Source organism: Phocoena sinus, chromosome 10 (assembly GCF_008692025.1).
Source record: "Phocoena sinus isolate mPhoSin1 chromosome 10, mPhoSin1.pri, whole genome shotgun sequence".
NCBI lineage: Eukaryota > Metazoa > Chordata > Mammalia > Artiodactyla > Phocoenidae > Phocoena > Phocoena sinus.
Window position 1 is genome coordinate 64750385 of NC_045772.1, and position 26382 is coordinate 64776766.

The 26382-nt window shown below is 42.5% G+C and overlaps 1 protein-coding gene across 1 annotated transcript; it reads right to left on the reverse strand.

Moving 5' to 3' along the window:
* Positions 1 to 185: 185 nt before the first annotated feature.
* Positions 186 to 25255, reverse strand: TEX49 (testis expressed 49). The gene is made up of 4 exons (XM_032646196.1): positions 25137 to 25255; positions 3020 to 3142; positions 799 to 943; positions 186 to 370 (listed from the first exon to the last, which is right to left on the reverse strand). Exons 1-4 carry the CDS (start codon positions 25213 to 25215, stop codon positions 322 to 324), a joined length of 396 nt encoding a protein of 131 aa, XP_032502087.1. The 5' UTR covers positions 25216 to 25255; the 3' UTR covers positions 186 to 321.
* Positions 25256 to 26382: the final 1127 nt, after the last annotated feature.

The following is a 26382-nucleotide window of genomic DNA, read 5'->3' on the forward strand; positions in this document are numbered from 1 at the left end:
GTTACTCCGACCCCTGCCGTGCGTGAGCCCAGGAACCCCTGTGGTGGTCTTTCCAGTGCCCCGGCTCCTCCCAAGCCAAACACCAAGTTCTGGCTCCTTCAGGAATCTCTCACAATCCTGATCCCCCAGGAATTTGGGTATTGGAATAATTTCCCTCCCCCTCACTTGCAGTGCACACGCGTGACTTCTAGTCCAATCTGTTTATTCCATGTTCTCAATCCCCTCCTGCCATTAGGCAGCCACTGGAACCAGGACACCTCCCTCTTTCCCTCTTTGCCCTCCATCCAGAGTTTATCTTGTCCTTCTGCAAACACATCCTGCTCAATACAGACTGAAGTTTCTGTCATTGAGAATAGAGTGATCCATAAACCTGGAAAAGAGAGGTAGGGTCTCAGATTCAGCCAGGTTAGGCTGGATGGGGGCGGGGGGTGCTTAAACCTAGAATGGGCAGAGGCAGTGATGAAGAAGTGGGGCTACTGCCAATGGATGGTGGTTAGAGGGGTGCGAGGTGGCAATGAAGGGAGCTGAAACGCCCCGGGCCTCCCACAGGAGTGCTGTAGATACTTGTGTCTATTCAGAAGTCATATCCGTAAGGCAAAACGCAAAGACACAGACCAATCTTTAGTTCCTTTGAATGCCAGCACTGCCCAGATTCTGGGGCCGGTTGTCCCTGGTAAGACCAAAACTTCCTATTCCATTTCCCAACTCTGACTAGAAATGAGAGTCTCCCGAGGATTTCAGTGAGGGGAAGGAGTAATACTTTCCTTGATCTCCCCACCCTCACCCTTCCAGCCTAACCTGGTCATTGGGCTTTTGATGAGGCAGTGGCGGGGGCTCCGGATCCATGGCATGGTTTCCTCCGGGCGCACTCCTGGACTGTGGGACCGCCAGAAGCTGAAGTTCTGAGCATCAGTCAGGGGGACTCTGAAGACCTGATTGGGGACTGAATGGTTGGGGGAAGGGCAGGTTATCCAATTTCTTAGAGTTGTCTGCTCCCTTTTGCGCCTCAGGGCATCACAAGCCCAGCCTAGCAGCTGGGCCTGACCAGGTGCTGAGAAGTCCTGGAAATGTGGTCACCACACTGAGTTCCACTTCTGGAGTCCAGCATCTCTCCAGCATCTCGCACCCTTCATGGTCAGTGGAATCAGTCTTGGTTCTTCCTGCTTCTGCTATAAGCCCATCTCCAAGAGAGCTTTCCCCAAGTGCTAAGGTGGTGGAAAAACAAGTGGTCAACCCACTTGGTTTGTTTTCTTTCTTTCTTTGACCGTGCTACACGGCTTGTGGGATCTTAGTTCCCCGACCAGGGATTGAACCCGGGCCCTCGGCAGTGAGAGCACAGAGTTCTAACCACCCAGCACACTTGGAAAATGTGCAAGGTGAGTCTACTGGTTCTTTTTTTTTCCCTCTTTGCTCATTTCAGGTAGTTCTCTGAAATTTAGCAGTGATACTACCTCATGTTTGGATATTACTAATAGATATCATTTATCAAGTACCTGTTATGTTCTAAATGTTGTATTAGGTATTAAGTGTTTTTAAAATTTTGAAATAATACCAGACTTACCTAGATTTTCTTTTTTTTTTGGATTTTCACTTTTTATTTATTTGAATAAATCTATACCAGTGTATAAAAATTATATATATATATATAAATTTTTTTTTTTTCTTTTTTGCTGTACGTGGGCCTCTCACTGTTGTGGCCTCTCCCGTTGTGGAGCACAGGCTCCGGACGCGCAGGCTCAGTGGCCATGGCTCATGGGCCCAGCCGCTCCGCGGAATGTGGGATCTTCCCGGACTGGGGCACGCACCTGTGTCCCCTGCATCGGCAGGCGGACTCTCAACCACTGCACCACCAGGGAAGCCCATAAAATTTGTATATTTTTAAAACAAAAAATTATAGCCTAATATTCTGGCTGTATGGTCTTTATAATCATTATTTTTTTTTAAATCCCTAATATGCTATTGAGTAGATGTTATATTTTTCACTTAGTTGTTTTCCTATTAATCGATAAAAAGCTTTTAAAAAGTTTTGCTAGTAGAAATAACAGATATTCCTCTTCATGCGTATCTTTTCTAGTTTCTGAAAGTATTTGTTTTTTTAAATTAAACTTTAATTTTGAGATAATGATAGATTCACATACAGTTGTAAGAAGTGAAAGACAGAGATCTTGTGTACCCTTTAGCCATGTCCTCCCAGCCCCCACCGAGGTAACATCTTGTAAAATTATAGCACTTTATTACAACCAGGGTATTAACATATTGATACAGAACGGTTCTACCACCACAGAATCCTGGCGTTGCCCTTTTATAACCACATCCTCCTCCCTCCACCCCTTGGTAATCAATAATGTGCTCTTCAGTTCTATAATTTTGTCATTTTAAGAATGTTATATAAATGGCATCATGCAGTATGGGATCTTTTTTGGGATTGGCTTTCTTTACATAGTAGAATTCCCTGGAGATTCCTCAGTATTTGCATGTATCAGTAGGTTGTCCTAGGTGCTTTTTTAAATGTACATTTTCTCTAACTTTCACAGAAAATGCGGCAGTATAATTCCGATTTTCAGATGATCCAGAGAGATTAAGTGGTGGAAGGAATTTCCCCAAGGTCACACGGCTTGTTTGGAGTTTAAACTCAGCTCAAATTCCAAAGCTTTGATCCTCACAACAATTCTGTAAGATTGGTAGAGTAGGCATTTTCTGTTTTTTTGTTTTGTTTTTTTAAATAAACGAGGAAGCAGGTTACAAAAGGATAAGTGATTGCCCAAGGTGAGACACTTAAAAGAGACAGAAATAGTACTCACACCTGGATCTTCTGCTTCCAAGTCTGATTCAGTTTTTATTTTATCTTGCTTACCCCACCATTCAAGTCTACTTTCTCCTTCTTCTTCTCAGTCTCTTCTTGGCTCTTTTTGCCCCCATCCCCTGCTCTATAACAATGCCCCACCACATCCCAGCCATTCTGGAGGAACTCAGACACATCTTTTCTGCCCCTAGCAGGTGACAAATCCAAGATACTTACATGTCTTTAACAACACCTTCCGTACAGCTTCCTGGTACCTTGTGTGGCTATTCTGGTGCACGGAATGATTCCCATCTTCTGAGATAATAGGGGGAAGCCTAGTGGGCTCTGGTTCTTTCTGGTCTGAAACGAGAACAGACGTGCTCTGAGTACTTAGCAAAGCGGGATATTTGACTTTCTGAGTCTCTGGTCTCCATGCCAACCAGGCACAGGGCAGGGATCTCTCCAAGCCACTCACATCCGATTCTCAGGATCTCAGGAGTCAAATCAAAATGCCTGTGACAGAGGGGAGGGAGGGAGAACAGTGATCAGACCTTCCTCACTACTCTCTTGCTCCTCCCTGACTCCTGGTTTTGAGTGGCCTCCTGCTAGAATCAGGATATTGACAAATACTTAGGGTTAGTGTAGGTGGAAAAGGCCCCTTGTCTGGATGGATATTCCTTTCCTGAGATTGGCATATTTGCAGAGCTTCAGTTGGTCTAACAGGGGAAATTATGTTTAAGCTAAGTGTTGGAGGATAAGAAGGGATTCATGGGACATAGTAGTATCAGGAAGAGCATTTCGGGCAGCAAGATATCAAGTGCGTTAGAAGTGCTAGAGAGGTCTCAGCTTGCTGTTGACTTAGAGCTGGACTAATGCTGGGTAAAGTGGAGAGGGACAGGGCCGGCAGCTGGAAAGGCAGTGTAGAGTAGGGTAGTGTAGACTTAGCATTCTTATGGGAGTTTAGGAATCTCCTCTGAGGCAAAATCTGTATCTTACAGTGACTGAAAAAACCAGACCTTCCTTACCCAGTGCTATGGTCTGAATGCTCCCATCCCCCCCAAATTCACTTGATGAAAACTTAATGCCCAAGGTAATGGTATTTGGAGGTGGGGCCTTTGGGATGTGATTCATGAAGGCAGAGCCCTCATGAATGGAATTAGTGCCCTTGTAAAAGAGACCTGAGAGAGCTTCCTTGCCCCTTCTGCCATGTGAGGAAACAATAAGAAGTGTGCAACCTGGAAGAGGGCCCTCACCTGGCATCCTGATCCTGGACTTCCAGCCTCCAGAAATGTGAGAAATAAATTTCTGTTGTTTATAAGCCACCCAGTCTACTGTATTTTGTTATAGCAGCCTGAATGGACCAAGATACCCAGCCTCTTGTGTAGCGAGGCCATGGGCAAAGAGTTTTGGTAGGCCAATCAACACATCTTCTTCAGATTTTGAATCAATGACTGGGGTTGCAAAGAAGCTGGGACCATGTAAAGTCTTTTTCTGTTGATGGAAGTTGGGGCAGTGAAGCTGCATCTTGTTTCGAGCAGCAGTATCCGGGGCCCAGTGTCCTTGGTGCCAGCAGTGCCCGCCACAGCATCAAACGCAGTGGTGTCTGTGCCCAGCCAGGTCTGCAGCAAGATTCTGAACATTGTTTCTGGTTACCCTCTGCCAAGCTTTGTTCTCTGTTCCTTCTACAATTTTTATGTGTTTCCCAATATTCCTTTCTTTATAAACCACTTCATTGTATAACAGACAGAAGAAGTTGTATATATTTAATATATACAACTTAGTGAGTTTGGAGGTAAGTATACACCTGTGAAACCATCACCACAATCTATGCCACAGACATATACATCACCTCCAAAAATCTCCTCCCACCTTCTTTGTTGATTGTAATTATCTTTTTGACAAGAACATCTAACATAAGCTCTAACCTCTTAGCGAAGTTTTAAGTATATAACACAGTATTAACTATAGGCTCTGTGCTGTATAGTAGATCTCTAGGACTTATTCATCTTGCATAACTGAAATTTTATACCCTTTGATTACTACCTCCCTGTTTCTTCCTCCCCCCAGCCTCTGGCAACCACCATTTTATTCTCTGCTTCTATGAGTTTGATTATTTTAGATTTCTCATACAAGTGGTATCATATAGTATTTGTCCTGTGTCTGGCTTATTTTCACTTAGCATAATGTCTTCCAGATTCATCCATGTTGTTGCAAATGGCAGGATTTCCTTTTTTTTTTTAAGGCCGAATAATATTCCATTGTACGCATATACCACGTTTAAAAAATTCAGGGACTTCCCTGATGGTCCGGTGGTTAAGACTCCGCCCTCCCAATACAGGGGGCCAGGGTTCAATTACCTGGTCAGGGAACTAGATCCCTCACACCGCAACTAAGAGCCTGCACGCCACAACTAAAAAAGATCCCGCATGCCGCAACGAAGATCTCGCGTATAGCAACGAAGACCCTGCGTGCCGCAACTAAGACCTGGTGCAGCCAAATAAATAATATTTTAAAAAATAATAAAATTAAAAAAAAAAAATTAAAAACCCATTCATGCGTTGATGGACATTTATGTTGCTTCCATATCTTGGCTGTTGTGAATAATGCTGCAACGGATATGAGAGTGCACATATCTCTTTGAGATCGTGATTTCAATTCCTTTCAGGATATGTATTAGAAGTGGGATTGCTGGATCATATGGTAGTTCTATTAATTTCTTGAGAAATCACCTTACTGTTTTCTATACTGGCTGCACCCGTTTGCTTTCCCACCACAGTGCACGTGGGTTCCCTTTTTTCCTCACCAATGCTGGTTATCTTTTGTGGGTTTTTTTGATTATAGCCACTTTAACAGGTGTGGGGTGACATTGTGGTTTTAATTTGCATTTCCCTCATGATTAGATGTTGAGCATCTTTTCATATACCTGTTGGCCATTTGTGTGTCTTCTTTGGAGAAATGTCTTTTCAGATCCTCTGCCCATTTTTTGTTGGATTTTCTTTTTTTTTTTTGCTGTTGAGTTATAGGAATTCCGTATATATTTTGGATATTAACCCTTTATCAAATACATGGTTTGCAAGTATTTTCCCCCGTACTATAGGCTGCCTTTTCATTTTGCTGATTGTTTCCTTTGCTGTGCAGAAGCTTTTTAGTTTGATGTAATCCCACCAATATTCTTTTAATAAATTCATGTTCTGCTTAAATAGGCTAGATTTGGCTTGCATCTCAGAATCCTGGGCTTGTCAGGAACTGGGTCAAAATTTGCCATTCTCTCTTGAAACTCTTAAGATAGCTGACTCACCTCTGGTGGATGGTGGGGATGCCCCCTCTTTTAATTAATTAATTAATTAATTAATTTTTGGCTGTGTTGGGTCTTCGTTGCAGTGCGCGGGCTTCTCATTGCGGTGGCTTCTCTTGTTGCGGAGCAGAGGCTGTAGGTGCGCGGGCTTCAGTAGTTGTGGCTCACGGGCTCAGTAGTTGTGGCTCGCGGGCTCAGTGGTTGTGGCTCGCGGGCTCAGTGGTTGTGGATCACGGGCTCAGTAGTTGTGGCTCGTGGGCTCTAGAGCGCAGGCTCAGTAGGTGTGGTGCATGGGCTTAGTTGCCCAGCGGCATGCGGGATGTTCCTGGACCAGGGCTCGAACCCGTGTCACCTGCATTAGCAGGCAGATTCTTAACCGCTGTGCCACCAGGGAAGCCCCCCCACCTCTGTTTTATAGTCCTTCCCCAGCTCCTGCTTCCCCCCTTCATCCTGCTTGGCCCCACGCATTCGTCATCATCTGTCCCTCCACACTCCCTTTTGCGCTCCAGTGGAAATCTCCTTTAACATTCTCTGAGACAATGACATTACCAGAGTGGGACACTGTTTGAATCCCCTCCCTTGACAGTTGAGGGCTTGGGCAGGTGGAAGCCTGGACTGAACCAGGGGCTGAATTTACTTCATCACAGGTTATAGCAATGAGGGGCCATTTCCTAGAAGCAGTGTCATTTGAGTTTGGTCGTTTGGGGTCGTTTGACTTTGGGCTAAGTGAGGGTGTCACAATGTCTGTGGCCAAGTAAGTGTAGACTGAGGAGAAGAGCAAGAGCACATTCCTAGTAGGCAATGGGACCTGGACTACAAGTAATTATTGGTCTGGGTGCAGGTGACAGTGGGAGCTCTTTATCGGGTCCCGAGGCCTCAGACTGTTCTTTAGGGTACAGCCAGATGACGCTCTCTATTATCTCAGTTTCCAAGTAGTAGTCTTCCAGCTTCCTGTATGGGTTACTGTGTGCTTGGAGGTGTATTGGACAGTATCACCCACTTGGATGCCTTCCTCTTGACTCAAGCACCAGTTGGCATATTCCTCGGATCAGTATTTGGCGAGCTGGAAGATATTTTTGGTAACCCATAGCTTCTGCAAGCTGCCAAGTTTTGGAAGCCACCTGAGGTGAAGGGTGGTGAGGGGTAGGTGGGAATCATGCCACAGCTACTTGTGAAAGGGCATGTTCTGGGTAGAGAGATGCAATGAACTCTTTATAACTCCACCATGGCAAGGTAGATGAATCCATCATTTTGTTGGTAGACGGTATAACACAGGTTCTTCGCTCACCCAGTTAATACTATACCCCATATGTTTTTTTGTGATAAATAGATACGAAGGAAGGGCCCTGGCACTTTCTTCTAGAGCCAGGCCATAAATTAGGAGTTGCCATAAGACCAGATTTAATGCTTTGAATGGACCATGAAGGACATATGGGGTAGTGCAAAAGTACTTGGGTGGATCTTCTACTTTTCCAAATTTATGTTGCAGATTTCTCAATAGTATAAGCTTCCCAGGGCCACTGGGATGGTCACAAAATCTTAGTTTTCCACTGCTTTGCCCATCGCCTCTGTTAGCTGGAACTGGGGCTGATTGGCCACAATGTTTTCAGGCTGAAGAATTTTTAGAATGGGTCTACCTCAGTGGCTCCCAGGATTCTGACTTTCAGGTTAGGGTGTTTGCCTGTCTGTTCCAGATTCTGAGTACATGGTGGTGATAATATCTAACAGACATTACTTGCAGTTGTCTTGAAGTTGGTGTCACTGCAAGCAGAGTAATACCACCCTGACTAGAAATTTATACAAGATCAGTTTGAGAGAAAATGTTGTGGTACTGTATGTAAAATATGACCCCTAGGAGGTCGTATCAGCTGTGGGGCATTAATCCCTCAAAGTTGAGTGGCGCGTTAACATGGATTGAAATTGGCTAAAGTATGTTTTGAAGGCTATCTTGCGCTTACTGTCTTTCCTGAGATAAGGAAATAGTCAGTGCTTTGGGAAGAAGTGGACAAGAGCATAAACCCAGGGAACCAGACCAATTCCCAGGGCACATTTTACATATGGGGACAGTTCCTTTGCCTCCAAAAATATCTTCCTCAAAGTGGTGCACTTGTTACACAGGGGAGGTGGAGGGGGCAAGAGATAACAGAGAGGCTTAGTGCTGGTTGCAGACTGCTGATGTAAAATGGACGACACGGATATTCTAGAGATAACAGCAATAAAAAGGGCTAATAATTAGTGAATGTGCTCAGCACAGCTATAAAAGGTAGGTACTGTTACTATCTTATTTTGTAAATGGAGAAACGGAGGCCCAGAGAAGTTCAGTGGTTTGCCCAAGGTCACATAACCAGCATATGGCAGAGACATGAGTTTAACCCAAGCAGTTTGGCTCCAGAGCCCATGCTCTTAACCACCGCATTAAACTGGCTCTTGAAATCATCTCATCAGGCCTTCCAGGAAAGACCAAGGACTAAGGAAAAACATGAACTGATAGAACTAGCCTCTTAATGGGCTCCCCTGCGTACAGCTCAATGGGGGCCCTGTCAAGGGTGTCTGCTCAACCTGGAGAAGCCTTGAGTTGGGAGGGAGACATGATGATATTACCTTGTTCTAGAGGCAGATCCCTGCCTCCCTGAGATTCACTGAATTGTGGAATATCGTTTCCTATGGCCAGCATCGAGGGAGCAGAGAGGACTGGAACCTGGTGGGCCAGTCTTCAGTGGATTAGATCAGTCCCAGCGAGGAAAACCAGTGGGGAAATGCCAAGCCCCTGTGGAAAAAGTGGTCTGTCTGCTGAAATACAGACACAGTCATCCACCTTGGAGGTGCCCACTCCCTAGGCTTTGGCAGATTGTAGCTGTGAGTGGCTTGAGTACCTTCTCCCTTCTGGTTTCAGGTGGATGGGGATGATGGTCTATAGCAGCTATGAGACATATGAGTGTTTCCAAAATACACTTCTGTAACTTCAGTATGTTTATCCATGTAGAAAGGCAGAGGGGCTCAGAGGTTTTGGCCAGTTCACTCTTGGCTGAATTGTGCCATTCATGCTCCTGTTTGAAAAGCCAGAACTACAGTGCCCTCTGCTGGAGTCTAAGTGGCATCTCCAGCTGTCTCCTAATAGCGGGTCACCAAACAGGCAGCTGGGAGAGGTCAGGAGAGCTAGGAGACTGAGCAGAGGACATTCCAATCAGGGTGGGGAAAACCACCTATGGGACCCCTTGGACACGATCCAGAAAATGAGAATACAAGTGATATACGCTCGGCTTTTACCAAAGATGTGAGATTTACTTTTTCTTTGAAGAGATTCATTTGGAAGTAAGAGCGACTTGGAGGGCTCATTAGTGAATTCCTCTGGGAGAAGGAATGATAAAGGCAGCAGTGGAGGAAGATGGAGTGAGGCCCTTTGGATGTGTGGAGCTTGGAGGTCATCGTGTCTGTGGCTGGAGGGCAGTCACTAGAGAGTCTGGCAGGGAGAGGTCATTTGTTTCAAGCCAAGAATAAGCATAAGCACTCTTAACCTTTGAAGCTATCCTTTGAAGCCAGCTAGCATTTGTTGCTTCTCAAGGAATCTTATGGTTAAAAATATTGCTTTCCATGGGAATTCCCTGGCGATCCAGTGGTTAGGATCATCACTTTCACTGCCAAGGGCCCAGGTTCAATTCCAGGTTGGGGAACTAAGATCCCACAAGCTGTGCGACCAAAAAAAAAATGTACGTATATATGTGTGTGTGTGTATTGCTTTTCAGGTACCCTATCCTAGCAAGTATGTTTTGAGTAGCAGGACAAAGATATTCCAGTCAGAGGAAAGGTATATATTCCATATGTAAATAATAACTTACTTATTATGGTTTATAACTTTTCTTCCAATCATCTGTTGTACAGTTTTTTGTGCTAGGTCACAGCTGTATTACATACATTATATAATTGAATCTCCACAACAAATCTATAAGGAAGGCATTATTATCTCCATTTACAAGTGAGGAAACAGGCACTCTGAATTTGCTTAGCGAGTTAGCTCCATGAAGCTGAATAACTTTGAGTACCTGATAAAAATGAGTTTCTGAAGTCAAGGACAGACCAAAGTATGCTCTCCACACTCAGTTTTCCTCCTTGGTTTTTCTATTTTGGTTCTTTATCAGGAGGAAAAGAAAGGAAGGAGGCAGAGACTGGCAGAATATTTAGCTACCTGTGTTGACTCATGTCTATGAATTTTCATTATGACTATAATAAGGAAAGCTTGAGTGGGCCCTCACATCTACTAGAAGGGAAAAAAAAACTTTCTTCAAAGAAAAATTGTGAATGACTTAAAAACATTATAGTATGTGTTAAGAATGAGAAGTGTTAATACGTTCATTTTAATGGTTGCTGTTAAAGCCCTCATTGAAAGGCCAATTAAGAGTGCGGTTGATTTGAGCATGGAGAACAGGTTGAAGTGCTAGTACGGGGGGACAGAAAAAGGTCAAGCCACTTGAGTGAATGTATTAACAAGGTGAAATCAGCCAGAAAGAGAGCAGGGCCAGAGAATCATTCTGAAGACAAGTGTGAATGACAAATTAGAGTCCTGCAAGATCACATGGAACTAAGGGTGAGCACAGTCAGGAACTGTGTGTTCCTTGAATTAATGAATGTAGAAATAGGGATTAGAAAGACTTGGGTAAGCAAGGTGGATGGATGTTGTTTTCTAAGAGCCAAACAGAATGCTGTATTTTCTCCATACATACTTTCCCAAACCAGTTCTGAAGTAATAGGAAGGTATGAGCCAAGTTCCCTGTTACGGTGGTCCACATTCCCGAATCTCTGCCAGCTGGCCTATTTCAAGCAGCCTCAGCAGCACCAGGATTCAGAACCAGGTGAGCTCTGTTGCACCTTCCTGTTGATACGTTAAATAAGATGAGAGCTAAGAGCTTACCGTTTAATTTAGCAACATCCCCATGGATGTGAGCATTGGTGACTAGACACATAAGAAGTTTCAGTGGAGCGGTAGGGGCAAGAGCCTGATTGGCATGGGTTCAAGAGAGACTGGCAGGGCTTCCCTGGTGGCGCAGTGGTTGAGAGTCCGCCTGCCCATGCAGGGGACGCGGGTTCGTGCCCCGGTCCGGGAGGATCCCACATGCCGCGGAGCGGTTGGGCCCGTGAGCCATGGCTGCTGAGCCTGCGCGTCCGGAGCCTGTGCTCCACAACGGGAGAGGCCACAACAGTGAGAGGCCTGCGTACCGCAAAAAGAAAAAAAAAGAGAGAGACTGGCAGGATATTTAGAGACAGAAAGACCAGACAACTCTTTTGAGGAAATTTTCTGTATGGGGGGTGGGCAGGGAAATAGGATGTAGGGCTTTAAGATGGAAGAAATTATCGCATGAATGTACGTAGATAGGAATGGCCAGAGATAGAAAAACTGATGCAATAGAGTGTGAAGAATATTGGAGTAGTGTCCTTGAATAGTCAACAATATGAGATCTGATGCACAAGTGGAGGGGTTGGTCTTAACAAGTGTGTAGACCATTCACTCATTATAATAAGACATATACAGGCACAGATGCAGGTAGATGGATAGACATGATTTTGTGAGAGGTTATGGAAATTATCTTCCAGTTGCTTCTGTTTTCACTGTGAAATAGAAGGAAAGTCATTATGTGAGAGTGAGGATAGGAGATGAGGTGTTAGAGGTTTGAGGAAAGAGAAGGTATGAAGTGGCCTTCAGGAGAGTGAGAGAATGCGTAGAACAAGGAAATGTAGTCTGACTTCTGGGCAGCCATAGAGGCCCACTTGAGTTTAGTGATCAGGAATTTAGGGTGAGGCCAATCAGCATGGTTGTTTTTCTCTTGTCGTTGAGTATAAACTACTTTTCCCAGGAGTTTTGGTATAATCAGGAGTGGGAAAGGGGAGAAGGTGGCGGAGAAAGAAATGGGGACAATAGCTCGAGGGGACCATTTGGTCAAGAGAGGATTCTTTTTTTTCCCCAACTGGAATGATTACAGCACATTTGTATACTTATGGAAATGATCTGGGAAGAGGGAAAAAACTGAGGGAGAGGGAGATAATTACAGGAGCAAAATCTTTGAGGGAAGTGTGGATGAGATCCAGTACACAAACGGAGTCAGTTCATTCATTGTACCAGAGGGAAGGTATAAATGCAGTGGAAGGTTAGATGTGATGATGGAAAGTCTCTTTTGATTGCTTCTATTTTTAGTTAAATAAGGAGCAAGGAAGTTAGCTCAGAGTGAGGATTGAGAGGGGATTTTAGAGATTTGAGGAGAGAGGGGGAGTTGCCTTGAGGAGTGGGAGAGTGGCTAGGGAGATATAATAGGATTTTCAGGAAGTCCCAAGTGCTCACTTGAGATCTGTGGTTATTGGCACTAATCATTCTAGGAAGACTAGATGTCCTAGGAGGAGGGCCAAATACACATACCTTTGTCTTCATAGGTTTCCCTGGAGCTTCACACTCCAACTCCCTGGAGTTTCATAGCCTTATCCTGAGCTTCTAGAGTCAGCCTATGTGCCCCGGAGCTTGGCCATGTGGTCCCAGACTTCAGCTCCTGGGCAGCTCAAGTGGCTTCAAGGAAATACTATGAATAGAACATAATTACTATTGAGTGGAATTTTCAGGTGGAAGTCTGAATAACATGGTTGAAGCCAAAGTTGGCAGAGGGTAGCCAAGTTCCCTGAATGTCTTTGTGCACAGATATTTCAGGATGTGCACAATTAAAATGACTTGTCAAGAACCTACAATATGCTGCCACTTGAGGGCAAAAGACACACATAGGTTGAAAGTGATGGGATGGAAAAAGATATTTCATGCAAATGGAAATGACAAGAAAGCAGGTGTAGCAATACTCACACCAGACAAAATAGACTTTAAAACAAAGTCCATAGAGAAAGACAAAGAAGAATACTATATAATGATAAAGGAATCAGTATATTATGAGAAGAGGATATTACACTTGTTAACATATATGCACCCAATATAGGAGCACCTAAATACATAAAACAAATACTAACAGACAATAAAGGGAGAAATTGACAGGAATACAACAATAGTAGGAGACTTTAATACCTCACTGACATCAGCGGACAGATCTTCTAGACAGAAAATCAATAATGCAACAGAGATCCCAAATGACACAATAGAACAGTTGGACTTAATTTATATCTACAAGACACTACATCCAAAACAAAACAAAAACAAACAAACGAAAAAAAACCAGAATACACATTCTTTTCAAGTCACATGGAACATTCTCTAGGATAGACTATATAAAGGACACAAAACAAGACTCAACAAATTTAAGAGGATAGAAATTATTTCAAGCGTCTCTTCTGACCATAACAGTATGAAACTAGAAATCAACCACAGAAGGAAAAATGAGAAAAAATGGCTTGTCAGAAATGGGAGATGAGTTACAGGGTTCTGGCCGGGATGCAGTGAAAGCACTCTGTGATCAAAGTGGGAGTTGGAAGTGCTTTGTTATGGTTTTAGCCTTGAATTCCTTCTAGATTTTGAAATTTGCTCTTATAAGGATGAAGCTCTTGCCTCAGCTCTACACATGGCTGGCTCATTCTCATTCTTCACGGTGTGGCTCAAACATTACCTCCTTGATTACTGTCTAAAGTGGGCCTCTCAGGCTTCCCTGGTGGCACAGTGGTTAAGGATCTGCCTGCCAGTGCAGGGGACACGGGTTCGAGCCCTGGTCCGGGAAGATCCCACACGGCCCGGAGCAACTAAGCCCATGCACCACAACTGCTGAGCCTGCACTCTAGAGCCTGCGAGCCACAACTACTGAGCCTGTGTGCCACAACTACTGAAGCCTGCGTGCCTAAGAGCCCATGCTTTGCAACAACAGAAGCCACCACAGCGAGAAGCCTGTGCACCGCAGTGAAGAGTAGCCCCTGCTCGCCTCAACTAGAGAAAGCGCGCGTGCAGCAGTGAAGACCCAACGCAGCCAAAAAAAAAAAAAAAAAAAAAAAAAAACAATAATAATAAATAAATAAATAAAGTGGGCCTCTCCAAGTTACTCTCCATCATGGGATCTGCAAACCCAGTTGCCTATAAGAGTCAGGCAGATAATGTTTATGAGTAAAACAACTAAGAAACCTGTCCCATCTAAAGGGGCAGCTGCTACTTTGCTCTGGCCAGTTGTGGTCGTGTGGGAATTTAGGGCCAGTGTGGCCAGTTCTAATTTTTAACAGAAGTCAGAAATGTGGATTTTACATAGAATCTCCTGATTTTTAGATGTGGGTCCAAATTTTTTAAGCAATCACTCTGCAGGCTAAGTCCGGCCCTCTGGCCAGCAGTTTATAACTTCTGATCCATTGCATCAACTCTCCCACCCTATATCCTTCCCAGTACTTGTTATATTCTGTGAATATCTTGTTTGTTTATTTACCTGTTTATTGTCTGTGTTAGTCACTGTTGTATTCCTAGTGCCTAACACAGTGCCTGGCACAATCAGTTCCCAATAAATAATTATCTGATGTTGGATGAGAAGGGGAGTCTGGATTGGTGCCTTACTTGGGAGGTTTCTATGTATTCTGAAATTATATATATAAATTATAAATATGAATATATGTATGTATGTGTGTGTTTATATAGAGGTGTGTGTATATATGTATATACGTAAATATATGTGTATATACACACACACACACACACAAACACCTGTATATGGCAAATATTTTCTCTTAGTCTCTCTTTTATTTATTTATTTATTTTGGCCGTGCCGCACGGCTTGTGGAATCTTAGTTCCCAGACCAGGGATCAAACCCGGGTCCTTGGCAATGATGGCACAGAGTCCTAACCCCTGGACTGCCAGGGAATTCGCCTCTTAAGTCTCTTTCTTGCCTTTTAACTTTATGATGTCTTTCGATACAGAATTATAATTTTTATTTAGGAAAAATTGTCAATCTTTTCTCTTAGGCTTCTGGGGCTATGTCCTATGAGGAAAGTTTTCCAAATTAATTTACAAAGTGTTTTCTTGTTTTTTAAATTTTATTTTTGGTTGCATTGGGGCTTCGTTGCTGTGTGTGGGCTTTCTCTAGTTGTGGCGAGCGGGTGCTACTGTTTGTTGAGGTGCGTGGGCTTCTCATTGCACTGGCTTCTCTTGTTGCGGAGCACGGGCTCTAGGGTGCACGGGCTTCAGCAGTTGTGGTGTACGGGTTTAGTTGCTCTGCAGCACGTGGGATCTTCCCGGACCAGAGATTGAACCCGTGTCCCCTGCATTGGCAGGAGGATTCTTAACCCCTGTGCCACAAGGGAAGTCCCTATACTTATTTATTTTAAATCTGCCTTGTAATCCAAACATTTACCAAAAAATCCTCTTTTCACTTACTTGATAGTGAATTTTTTTTTTTTTTTTTTTTTCCCGGTATGCGGGCCTCTCACCGTTGTGGCCTCTCCCGTTGCAGAGCACAGGCTCCGGACGCGCAGGCTCAGCGGCCATGGCTCACGGGTCCAGCCGCTCCGCGGCATGTGGGATCTTCCCGGAGCGGGGCACGAACCCGTGTTCCCTGCATCGGCAGGCGGACTCTCAACCACTGCGCCACCAGGGAAGGCCGATAGTGAACTTTGAAGCACAAAAGTTTTAAATTTTGATGAAATCCAATTTATCTGTCTTTCCTTCTGTCACTTATGCTTTTGTTGGCTTTTCTTAGAAACCACTGCCTAATCCCAAGATCATGAAGATTTTTCTCCTAAGAGTTTTAAAGTTTTAGCTCTTACATTTATGTCTATGGTCCATTTTGAGTAAATTTTTGTATATGGTGTGAGGTGGGGTCCAATTTCATTCTTTTGCATGTGATTATCCAGTTTTTGCCACACAATTTGTTGAAACGACTATTCTCTCCCATTGAATTGTCTTGGCATTCTTGTTGAAAATCAATTGACCATAAATTAAGGGTTTATTTCTGGACTCTCAATTCTATTTCACTGATCTATATGGCAATTCTTACGCCAACATAACACGGTCTTGATTATAGCAGCCTTGTAGAAGATATGAAATTGGGAAGTATGTCCTCCAACATTGTTATTCTTCAAGATTGCTTTGGTTATTCTGGGTCCCATATATTTCCATATGAATTTTAGGATATCTTGTCAATTTCTACCAGATGTCATTATCTTTGGGAAATATTTCTTTCTCAAAAAAAATTGATATATAGTTTACATAAAATATTATGTTAGTTTCATTTGGGTGATATTTCACTACAAGGAATTCTAAGCATCTAAAATGTGTCTGGAAAGGGATCTCACATTTATTCCCCCCCTGCATCCTAACTCACATACTGAATTTGGCAAATATTCAGGAATCTCCAACTTGGTCCAGGACACTTATCTATGTTTTTATCAGTAATCCTTTAAGGTACCCTAGTTTCTTTTTGTTTTTTTGGCCATACCGTGCAGCATGCGGGATCCTAGTTCCCCCACCAGGGATCAAACCAGTGCCCCCTGCGTTGGGAACGCTGAGTGTTAACCACTGGACCACCAGGGAAGTCCAAGGTGCCCTAGTTTCTTGATGTATTTTTTAGACTGTTAAGTGTGAATAGCTCAATATTATATATATAGTAGAAGCTCTTCTAAAGAAGCTCCATTGAGGGTACTTCCCTGGTGGTCCAGTGGGTAAGATTCTGGGCTCCCAATGCAGGGGACCCAGGTTCAATCCCTGGTTGGGGAACTAGATCCCACATGCATGCTGCAACTAAGAGCCTGCATGCCGCAATGAAGATCCCTCATGCCACAGTGAAGATCCTGCATGTTTGCAACTAAAGATCCCGCAGGCCGCAAATAACATCCAGCGCAGCCTAAATAAGTAAATAAATAATAAATAAATAACTAATAAATATTGAATAAAAGAAACTCCATTGAATAGACTTGCTAGATTAATTAATGTTCTCCATTTCCTCTGAAACACATATTAAAAAATGCCTGCAACACTCCAGTTGCAGCCAAGAGCTACTCTAGAGTATACCTGCACACTTATGCTCCCACTTGAGTTGTGTGCACACCAAGAGTCAGCTGTGGTTCTTCTCCCCATACAATTTATGCCAGGTTTATTCTGTAATTGCAATATTGCAATTTAATGATATATTATTTCAACTAATAGAATATGGATTTTTAAAAAAAGAGCAGTGAGTGCCTCCATGAGATTTACCAGGGGCACCCAACGCAAACACTCCCAACCTTTCTACATAAAATGTAACAAGCAAGCATTAAATAAATTTATGAGATATTAAAAAAAAGAGCAGTGGTTTGTATAAAAATGAAATTGAATGCTTTGGAAAAACTCAAACTTCAAAAAATTACACTTTGAATTAAAATGGATGTGATTTAGAAAAGTATCATTTTGCAACTATCACAGAAATAATTGAACCATCACTATATACTAAAACTAGTAAGCGAAAGTTTGATGAAGAATAAGGTATTTACATTTTTTCAAAGTATCTTCCTGGAAATTATTACTAATTACAAAACAAAGATAGTAACTTGACAGTGGAGAAAACTGGAAAACACGACCTTAATCAAATGGTCAAAGTTAACATCACCAATAATGGGACAAAATGACATCACAAGCCTCCTGATGTGATGTATTGAAGACATGATATTGCTTAGTCCTGCCAAAAATATTTAAACCTAATCTAATCTTGAGAAACATCAGACAAACCCAAATTAAGAAAAATGCTATAAGATATCTTGCCTGTACTGTTAAAATTGTCAATGTCTTGAAACAAAGCATCAGAGGAATTGTTCCGGATTAAAGGAGACTAAAGAGACCTGCCAACTAAATGCAATCCTTATTGGATTGATTGATTTATCAATAATTAATTAATCAATTTAATTGGTTAATTAACCAATCAAATAATTGATTAACCAATTATTTCTATTTCTATGATCAGTCTTATCCTTAATGACTGGAAAGGAAAAATTTTGTTCTAAAGGACATTAATGGGACGATTGGCAAAATTGGAATATAGACTATAGATAATTAAATAGTATTGTATTGGTGTTAAAATTGCTGAGTTTGATACCTATACTGTGGGTTGTTATCTAAGAAAATGTTCTTATTCTTAGGAAATACAAACTGAAATATTTGAGAGTAAAGGATATAATATGAGCAGCTTATTCTCAACTAGCTGAGAAAAAAATAGATGTTTATATATAGATATGTAAATATATAAATTATATATATATATATGGAGAGAGAGAGAGCAAGCAAATATGGCCAAATATTAACAATTGACTAATTTGGGTAAAGGGTATACGGAATTTCTTTTGTACCAGTCTTACAACTTTTCTATAATTAAAAAAAATTAATTAATTTATTTTTGGCTGCATTGGGTCTTTCTCTAGTTGCCGTGGCTTCTCTTGTTGCAAAGCATGAGCTATAGGTGCATGGGCTTCAACAGTTGTGGCGGGCAAGCTCTAGAGCACAGGCTCAGTAGTTGTGGTGCACAGGCTTTGTTGCTCCGTGGCATGTGGGATCTTCCCGGACCAGGGCTCGAACCTATGTCCCTTGCAGTGGCAGGCGGATTCTCAACCACTGCACCACCAGGAAAGCCCTCTATAATTTTGAAATTATATCATGAAAATACATTATTTATTTATTTATTTTTGGCTGCGTTGGCTCTTCGTTGCTGCACGCGGGGTTTGTCCAGTTGCCTTGAGCAGGGGCTACTCTTCATTGGGGTGTGCAGGCTTCTCATTGCAGTGGCTTCTCTTGTTGCGGATCACGGGCTTCAGGCTCATGGGCTTCAGTAGTTGTGGCTCGTGGGCTCTAGGGTGCAGACTCAGCAGTTGTGGCACACAGGCTTAGTTGCTCCGCAGCATGTGGGATCTTCCTGGACCGGGGCCCAAACCCCTGTCCCCCACATTGAAAGGCGGATTCTCAACGACTGCGCCATCAGGGAAGCACTCTATAATTTTGAAATTATGTCATGAAAATACATGTTAAAGATGGTTAATTAACCATAAAGTTTGTTTCTTTTCCCTCCTAAATTTGCTAAAATCACATCAAAATAACAACAACAACAATAATGGCATTAACCTTCAAGGTCAAAGAGAGAGCAAGGATACAATAGCAAGATGATATATTTCAGTGGAAATATCTTTTGAAAAATGGAAAGTAGAGAGAGGGGTAGTAACAAATTTATCAGAATAGGAAAAGTTTTAACTTAAGTTTCTGCAGTGAAGGATACATGTAGAATTGAGCTAATTCATTTGGGAGGCTCAAACCTTAGAACGTAGCAGGTACCACAGAAGGTAGAGGTAAAGACTAGGTCCGAGAACAGGAAGGTGGTCACTGAAACTCTGTCTACAGAGCATGTGGCACAACCAGGCCAACCACCACGCCCCAACAGGGAGATAGAAGATTTTCGGTCCAGCAATCCCACTTCTGGCTATATATCCAAAGGAAGTGAAAACAGGATCTTGAAGAGGTATTTCCACTCTCATGTTCATTGCAGCATTACTCACAATAGCCAAGATATGGAAACCTAAGTGTCTGTCAGTGGATGAATGGATAAAGAAGATGTGATGTATATATATATATGTATATATGTGTATATATATATATATATATAGATATGCCATGAAATATTATTCAGTCATGAGAAAGACGGAAATCCGGTCATTTGCAACAACATGGATGAACCTTGAGGGCATTATGCTAAGTAAGATAAGTCAGACAGAAGAAGACAAATACTGTATGATCTCACTTAGACGTGCAATCTAAAAAAGCGGAACTCAGAAACAGAGTAGAATGGTGGTTGGGGGGTGAGGGGATGAGACGTTGGCCAAAGGGTATAAACTTCCAGTTATAAGATGAATAAGTTCTGGGGATCTGATGTACAGCATGGTGATTATAGGTAATTATACTGCATTATATACTTGAAAGGTACTGAGAGAGTAGACCTTGAATGTTCTTACCACAAAAAAGAAATGGCAATTACGTGACGTGATGGAGGTATTAGAGCTAATACTTTGGTAGTTATCATCTTGCAATATATTTTAAGCGTATCAAATCAACATATTGTACACCTTAAACTTACACAATGTTATATGTCAATTATATCTCAGTAAAACTGGGGAAAAAGAGAAAGATTTCTCTGGAGGAACTGAATCTTGGAGGCACTGCACTCCTGCACAAGATTTACTGTGAGGGACGGTATATGGTACAAGACTAAAAATACGATATTAAGTGAAAATCGAGATCCTCAAAGGTGAGACTCAGTGCCCCCTTCACCTGTCTTGATCCCAGTATGCTAGCAGACAAACATGTAACCAATCCCCAGAGAAGCAATTATAGTGTTCTTCCCTGGAGAAAATGTAGAGATCCAGAGGAAAGCTCCCAGTGAAGCCCACAGTGGATAACTACCCCTGCCCTCCAGGCTTCTAGTCAGCTTTTTAGTTCCTCACTCTTAACTTATAATGGAGAGCCAAGGATCACCAGTTATTTGACAGTAGTTATCAATGAGGAAGATAGAGATCAAAATAAACTCATAGGAAAAAGGGCGCAGAGGAAACAGAGCTAATGCAGAGAACAGAAGAGAATTTCAAATAAAGTATAATATCCCTAAAGAAAAAAGAAGATATGGAAAAGGAAAACCAGAGGACCAAAAACAGCCCTTGGAAATTAAAAATATAGTAACCAAAATAAAATGTTATGATACAAAGTTATGGTGATTTTCCTGTAGGTCCACAACTTCTATATTACCCGTCCCCTTGAGTGTGGGCTAGATTTAGTAATTCTCTTCTAACAAACAGAATAAGGTGGAAGTCACAGTCACTTCTGGGACTGTCATAAAAAGGCATTGCGGCTTCCTTCCTCCTCCCACTCTCTCTCACTCTCTGATCACCTGCTCTGAGGAAAGTTAGCTGCCAAGTGAGAACAGTCAGGCAGCTTATTGGAAGGCCCACGTGGTGAGAAACTGAGGTGTCTTGTCAATAGCCAGAGAGGAACTGAGGCCTCCAGCTATGAGATGACTGCAGCCCCTGCTGACATCCTGTCTGCAACCACAAGAGAAACCCTGAGCCAGAACCAACCAGCTAAACTGCTCCTGGATGCCTGATTCACAGAAACTATAAGGTAATAAATGTTCGTTGCTTTAAGCCTCTATGTTTTAGGGTAATTTGTTACACAGAAATAGATAATTAACACAGAAGGTTGGAAGATAAAAGTGAGGAACCTCCCAAAGAGTAAATGTTTTAAAACCCAAGGGAAGCATAGAGAAAGATTAATTAAGTTACAGGACCAGTTCAGGAGGTTTTAGAGCTGACAAATGGAAGTTCCAAAAAGAGAGGAGAGAAAATAGAGAATAAATTAATGAAGAAATAATAAAGGAAAATTTGTCAGAAATAGAGTGCACAAATTTCCAGATTGAAAAAGCTCAGGGAATGTCTATCACAGTGAAGGAAAAAAGATCTACAGCAAATTCCAACATTATGAAATTTCAGAACACTAGGGAACAAAAAGAAAATCAAAAGCTTCTGGAGACAAATACATCATACACAAAAGAATCCAACTGGAAGTTAGAGGACAATAAAGGTATAACTTCAAAATTCTCAGAAAATGATTTTCGACCTAGAATTCCATATCTGGAAAAACCGACAATCAAGTGTGAGGGTAGGGCTTCCCTGGTGGCACGGTGCTTATGAATCCTCCTGCCAATGCAGGGGACACGGGTTTGAGCCCTGGTCCAGGAAGATCCCACATGCCACGGAGCAACTAAGCCCGTGGCCACAACTACTGAGCCTGCGCTCTAGAGCCCGCATGCCACAACTACTGAAGCCTGTGCGCCTGAAGCCCGTGATCCGCAACAAGAGAAGCCACTGCAATAAGAAGCCCTCACACCGCAACTGGGGAAAGCGCACGCACAGCAACGGAGACCTGACGCAGCCAAAAATAAATAAATAAATAAATTCATTTAAAAAAATGTGTGAGGGTAGAGTAAAATCATTCTTCACTCAAAAATATACCTCTTACACATTCTTAGAAAACTATTCAAGGATATATTCCAGGAAAGGGAGAGAGTAAACCAAGAAAGAAAACATGGGATCCAGGAAATAGGGAATAAAACTTTGGAGAGAGGCAAAAGCAAGTTTCAGGACAAGAGCTACGCGCCAGGAGTAGGAGACGGCAGAGTATAGGAGTAGGAGAGAGAAAGTTTGGGGAAAAAGGAATTGGTAGATTATTTGTTGTGTTTTGGTAGATTATTTGTTGTGTTTTGAGTGATTGGAAAAAATATCATCGGGCATTTAATAGAGCTGTTGAAGTAATTTGTGGAAAAAAGTAACAGTAGTTACCTGGAGAGCTAAGCGAGTGAAAAAATGGTGGCAATTCTTAACTCTAGGGATGAACAAAAAATTGAACAAAAAAGGAAAAGTTATTATAGTGACATTATTTGGCTTAGCAGTGAACAATTTTTACATATTTGTAAGACTACAAGACTATAGATTTAAACTTGTATGTTCTATTGTTACATCCCAAATCATCAAATTTAGTGGCTTAAAACAACATCCACAGGCTTCCCTGGTGGCGCAGTGGTTAAGAATCTGCCTGCCAATGCAGGGGACGTGGGTTCGGGCCCTGGTCCAGGAAGATCACATATGCCATGAAGCAGCTAAGCCTGTGCGCCACAACTACTGAGCCACAACTACTGAGCCCGCGAGCCACAGCTACTGAAGCCCGCATGCCTAGAGTCCGTGCTCTGCAACAAGAGAAGCCACTGCAATGAGAAGCCTGCGCACCGCAACAAAGAGTAGCCCCCGCTCGCCACAACTAGAGAAAGGCCGCGCGCAGCAACGAAGACCCAACGCGGCCAAAAATAGTAAAAAAAAAAAAACCCAAAAAACAAAAAAACAACATCCACTTACTATCTCACAGTTCTGTAAGTCTGGTAGTCTCTGCTTAGTCTCACAAGGCTGAAATCAAGGTGTTGGCTGGGCTGGGGTCTTAAGGGGAGACTCTAGGGAAGAATCCATTTTCAGGTTCATTCAGGTTATTGGCAGAATTCAGGTTTTTCTGGTTATAGGACTGATGTCTTGCTGACTGTCAGCTGGGACACTCTCAGCTCCTAACTGCCACCCACATTGGCATGGAGGCCCCCTGCATCTTCAAACCTGCACATGCTTCCAATCTCTGAATTCCTCTTTTGCTGTTAACTGGAAAAAACCACTCTGCTTTTAAAAGGCTTGTGTGATCAGATTAGGCCCACTCACATAATCTCCTTTTTTCCATGTAAAGTAACAATCACCAGAGTGTTATCCATCATATTCTGAGGTTCTGCCCACATTCAAAGGGGAGGGGATTATATAAGGGCAAAGTTCATTGAGGGTCATTCTTAGAATTTTGCTTACCACAAACCTAAAACTGTGACATAACTATACTGGAAAAACTAGGATGAGAGAGGGGAAGCACACAGTATAGTATAAGAAAGCTAAATTTTCAACTCTCGTAACAGGAGGGCAGTATGTAATAACCCAAAATGGAAGAAGGGAAATTTGTGGGCTAGGCCAAGTGTGTTTCTCTGAGAGAGGGTGAAGAACTCCTAATTTGGAGACAATAGCATCCCCGTGGCATAATGCCGGGACCCAGCTGGGTGGGGGCAAGCAGGGGAGGGCTGGTGTAGGGCTATTAAGGGATTCCTAGCGTCCATTAGTGGGAATGTGTGAAGCAGAGCTGAATATGTGAAACAGAGCTTCTCTGATGGAATTAGAAAGAGAACACAGTGTGCCCAATGGAGGCCTGTACAAGATCAGTCCTTCTCAATCTTTTTTTTTTTTTTTTTTTTTTTTTTTTTTTTTTTTTGCGGTACGCGGGCCTCTCACTGTTGTGGCCTCTCCCATTGCAGAGCACAGGCTCCGGACGCTCAGGCTCAGCGGCCATGGCTCACGGGCACAGCCGCTCCGCGGCATGTGGAATCCTCCCGGACCGGGTCATGAACCCGTGTCCCCTGCATCAGCAGGCAGACTCCCAACCACTGCGCCACCAGGGAAGCCCCAGTCCTTCTCAATCTTAACGTTGTACTTTATTCTTTCCCAGTTATCCCCTCCCTTTACCCCAACGCAACTTTTGCTTTAGTACCGGCCCACGCTTAGTTTCCTTCACATGGGTTCTCCATTCTGCCAGGAATACCCTTTCTCCTTCATTTCTGTGCTTTCAAGCAATTCATCTTTTAAGACCTTAATCTTGTCACATTTCCTGTAAACCCTCCCTTTAGAATTAGTTTAGTCACTCAGTATCACTTATTCATTCACTCACCCTACAAATATATTTGTCAAACCTCTATTATGTGAGGTACTGCTAGGTATTGTGGATATAATACAGGTCTGATATATACTCACTGCCTACTAAAACTCCTTCAGTGGTTCCCTATAAAGTTAAAAGGTTTAGCATGGCTAACTGCATACTCAGTTATCTGGCCCCTGCCTAGCTTTCAAGGCCTGCTTCTCACCCCCTGTCTATGCTTTATCTGTACCCAAGGACTTGGAGTTCACTTAATAAGGTTCTCTCAATTCTCTGTTCCTTTGTCTGTGCTGTATTCCCTTGTCTTCTACTTGGTTAACTCCGATCATCCTTTAATACTCAGTCCTGGAAGCATTTCCTGTGTGAGGTCTTCTCTAAAGGATCCCCCTATTCTCATTTCAAATCCAGTAGCATCAGGTACTTCCTCTTTTGTGGTTCCATAGCGTTCCATATTTAATTGAATCATACACCATATTGCAAATTTTTTTGTTTGCATGCTTATCTTCATCTGATGGTCAGCTACTTTATGGCAGAGAGAGGTCTAATCCTATCCATCTTTGTAACGCTAGTCACCAACATAAAGCCTGACACATAGTTGGTGCTTAATAAATGTTGACTAAATGAGCAAATGAATAAGAATACACTTATTCGGTTGAAAAAAATCTGGTGTCTTAATAAGGATATTAAATGACAGGAGAGGGAATGGATAGCTTCCGTATTCCATAATTTTAACTAGTATAATTGTTAATCTTGGGGGATAAAACTCTAACCCAAAGTAGGAAAAGAAATGGCTAAGAAGTGGCCCTTCTAACCCTCTATTCTATGTTCCCCTTACATGTTTCTTCAGTTGTGTCCCTTTTCTTGTTCCGAAAGGAATTTTGATATCCTAATAGATATAAGTTGAAGAAGGCCATCTTGGGTCCTCCCTGTCCTCTTCTGGAATGTGCCAGCGGGAGCACTGGAGTCTGTTTGGTAACCATGGTAATGTCCTGAAGAATCACTATGACTGACACTCCCTTTGTCTGAGGAGGCACAGGATTTATGAGTTCACAGTGGGGCTTGAGTGGCACAGAAAACAAGGGCCAGTTACCCTTTTGCTTGCCCTAGTCTTTTTTTATTTTTTAAAAAATTTATCTATTTATTTATTTATGGCTGTGTTGGGTCTTCGTTTCTGTGCAAGGGCTTTCTCTAGTTGTGGCAAGCGGGGGCCACTCTTCATCGCGGCGCGCGGGCCTCTCACTATTGCGGCCTCTCCTGTTGCGGAGCACAGGCTTCAGACGCGCAGGCTCAGCAGTTGTGGCTCACGGGCCCAGTTGCTCCGCAGCATGTGGGATCCTCCCAGACCAGGGCTCGAACCCGTATCCCCTACATTGGCAGGCAGATTCTCAACCACTGCACCACCAGGGAAGCCCTGCCCTAGTCTTATTTGCAGAAAGCAGTGAGTAGAAAGAGCAATGACCTGGGCTTAAATCTTAGTTTTGCCATACTCTAGGTGTCTGACTTTGAATTGATTAAACTTCAGTTTTTTAATTTAAAAAAAAGGGCTATGATATCTAGTTCATAGAGTTACGAGAATTAAATGAGATAATGTATGCAAATTTCCTCAGCACAGTGTTCTGCATATAATGGAAACTTATATATGTATACAATGCATATAATAAATCTGAATATGGTACTTTCAAAGTTATTTCAAGCAGCAGGGTGCTGAGCCAGTTCATACTGACTTTTGAGAGCTACTTGCTAAATTTTCAGGCATTTTGCAAGCCGGTTGTTAAGCCATTATTATTATTATTTCAGATAATTTGTCTAAACTTACAATTGAATAAAATATATTTATTAAAAATAAAGGTAGTGAATACTAAAAACTCATCTTTTCCTAATTATTTTATTACATTTTACTATTATCTATGTTCATGAGGTTACTTACATCTTTGTATCTAGATATTCTGTTCTGCTGTATTCATTATTTTTCCTCTTTGCTTTTCAGTTTGGGAAGTTTCTATCGACATATCTTCAACCTCACTGATTCTTTCCTTCATCGTGTCCAGGGTACTGATAAGCCTGTCAGAGGCATTTTTCAT

Excerpts from the sequence above, each read along its gene's own strand:
- TEX49 (XM_032646196.1), bottom strand. The coding sequence starts at position 25,215 with ATGGCCTTCTTCAACTTATATCTATTAGGATATCAAAATTCCTTTCGG. Across the intron at positions 3,143-25,136 it reads GGACACAACTGAAGAAACAT|ACCAGAAAGAACCAGAGCCC; the intron begins GTAAGGGGAACA and ends TTCTCGTTTCAG. Across the intron at positions 944-3,019 it reads GAAGGTGTTGTTAAAGACAT|TCCCCAATCAGGTCTTCAGA; the intron begins GTAAGTATCTTG and ends CCAACCATTCAG.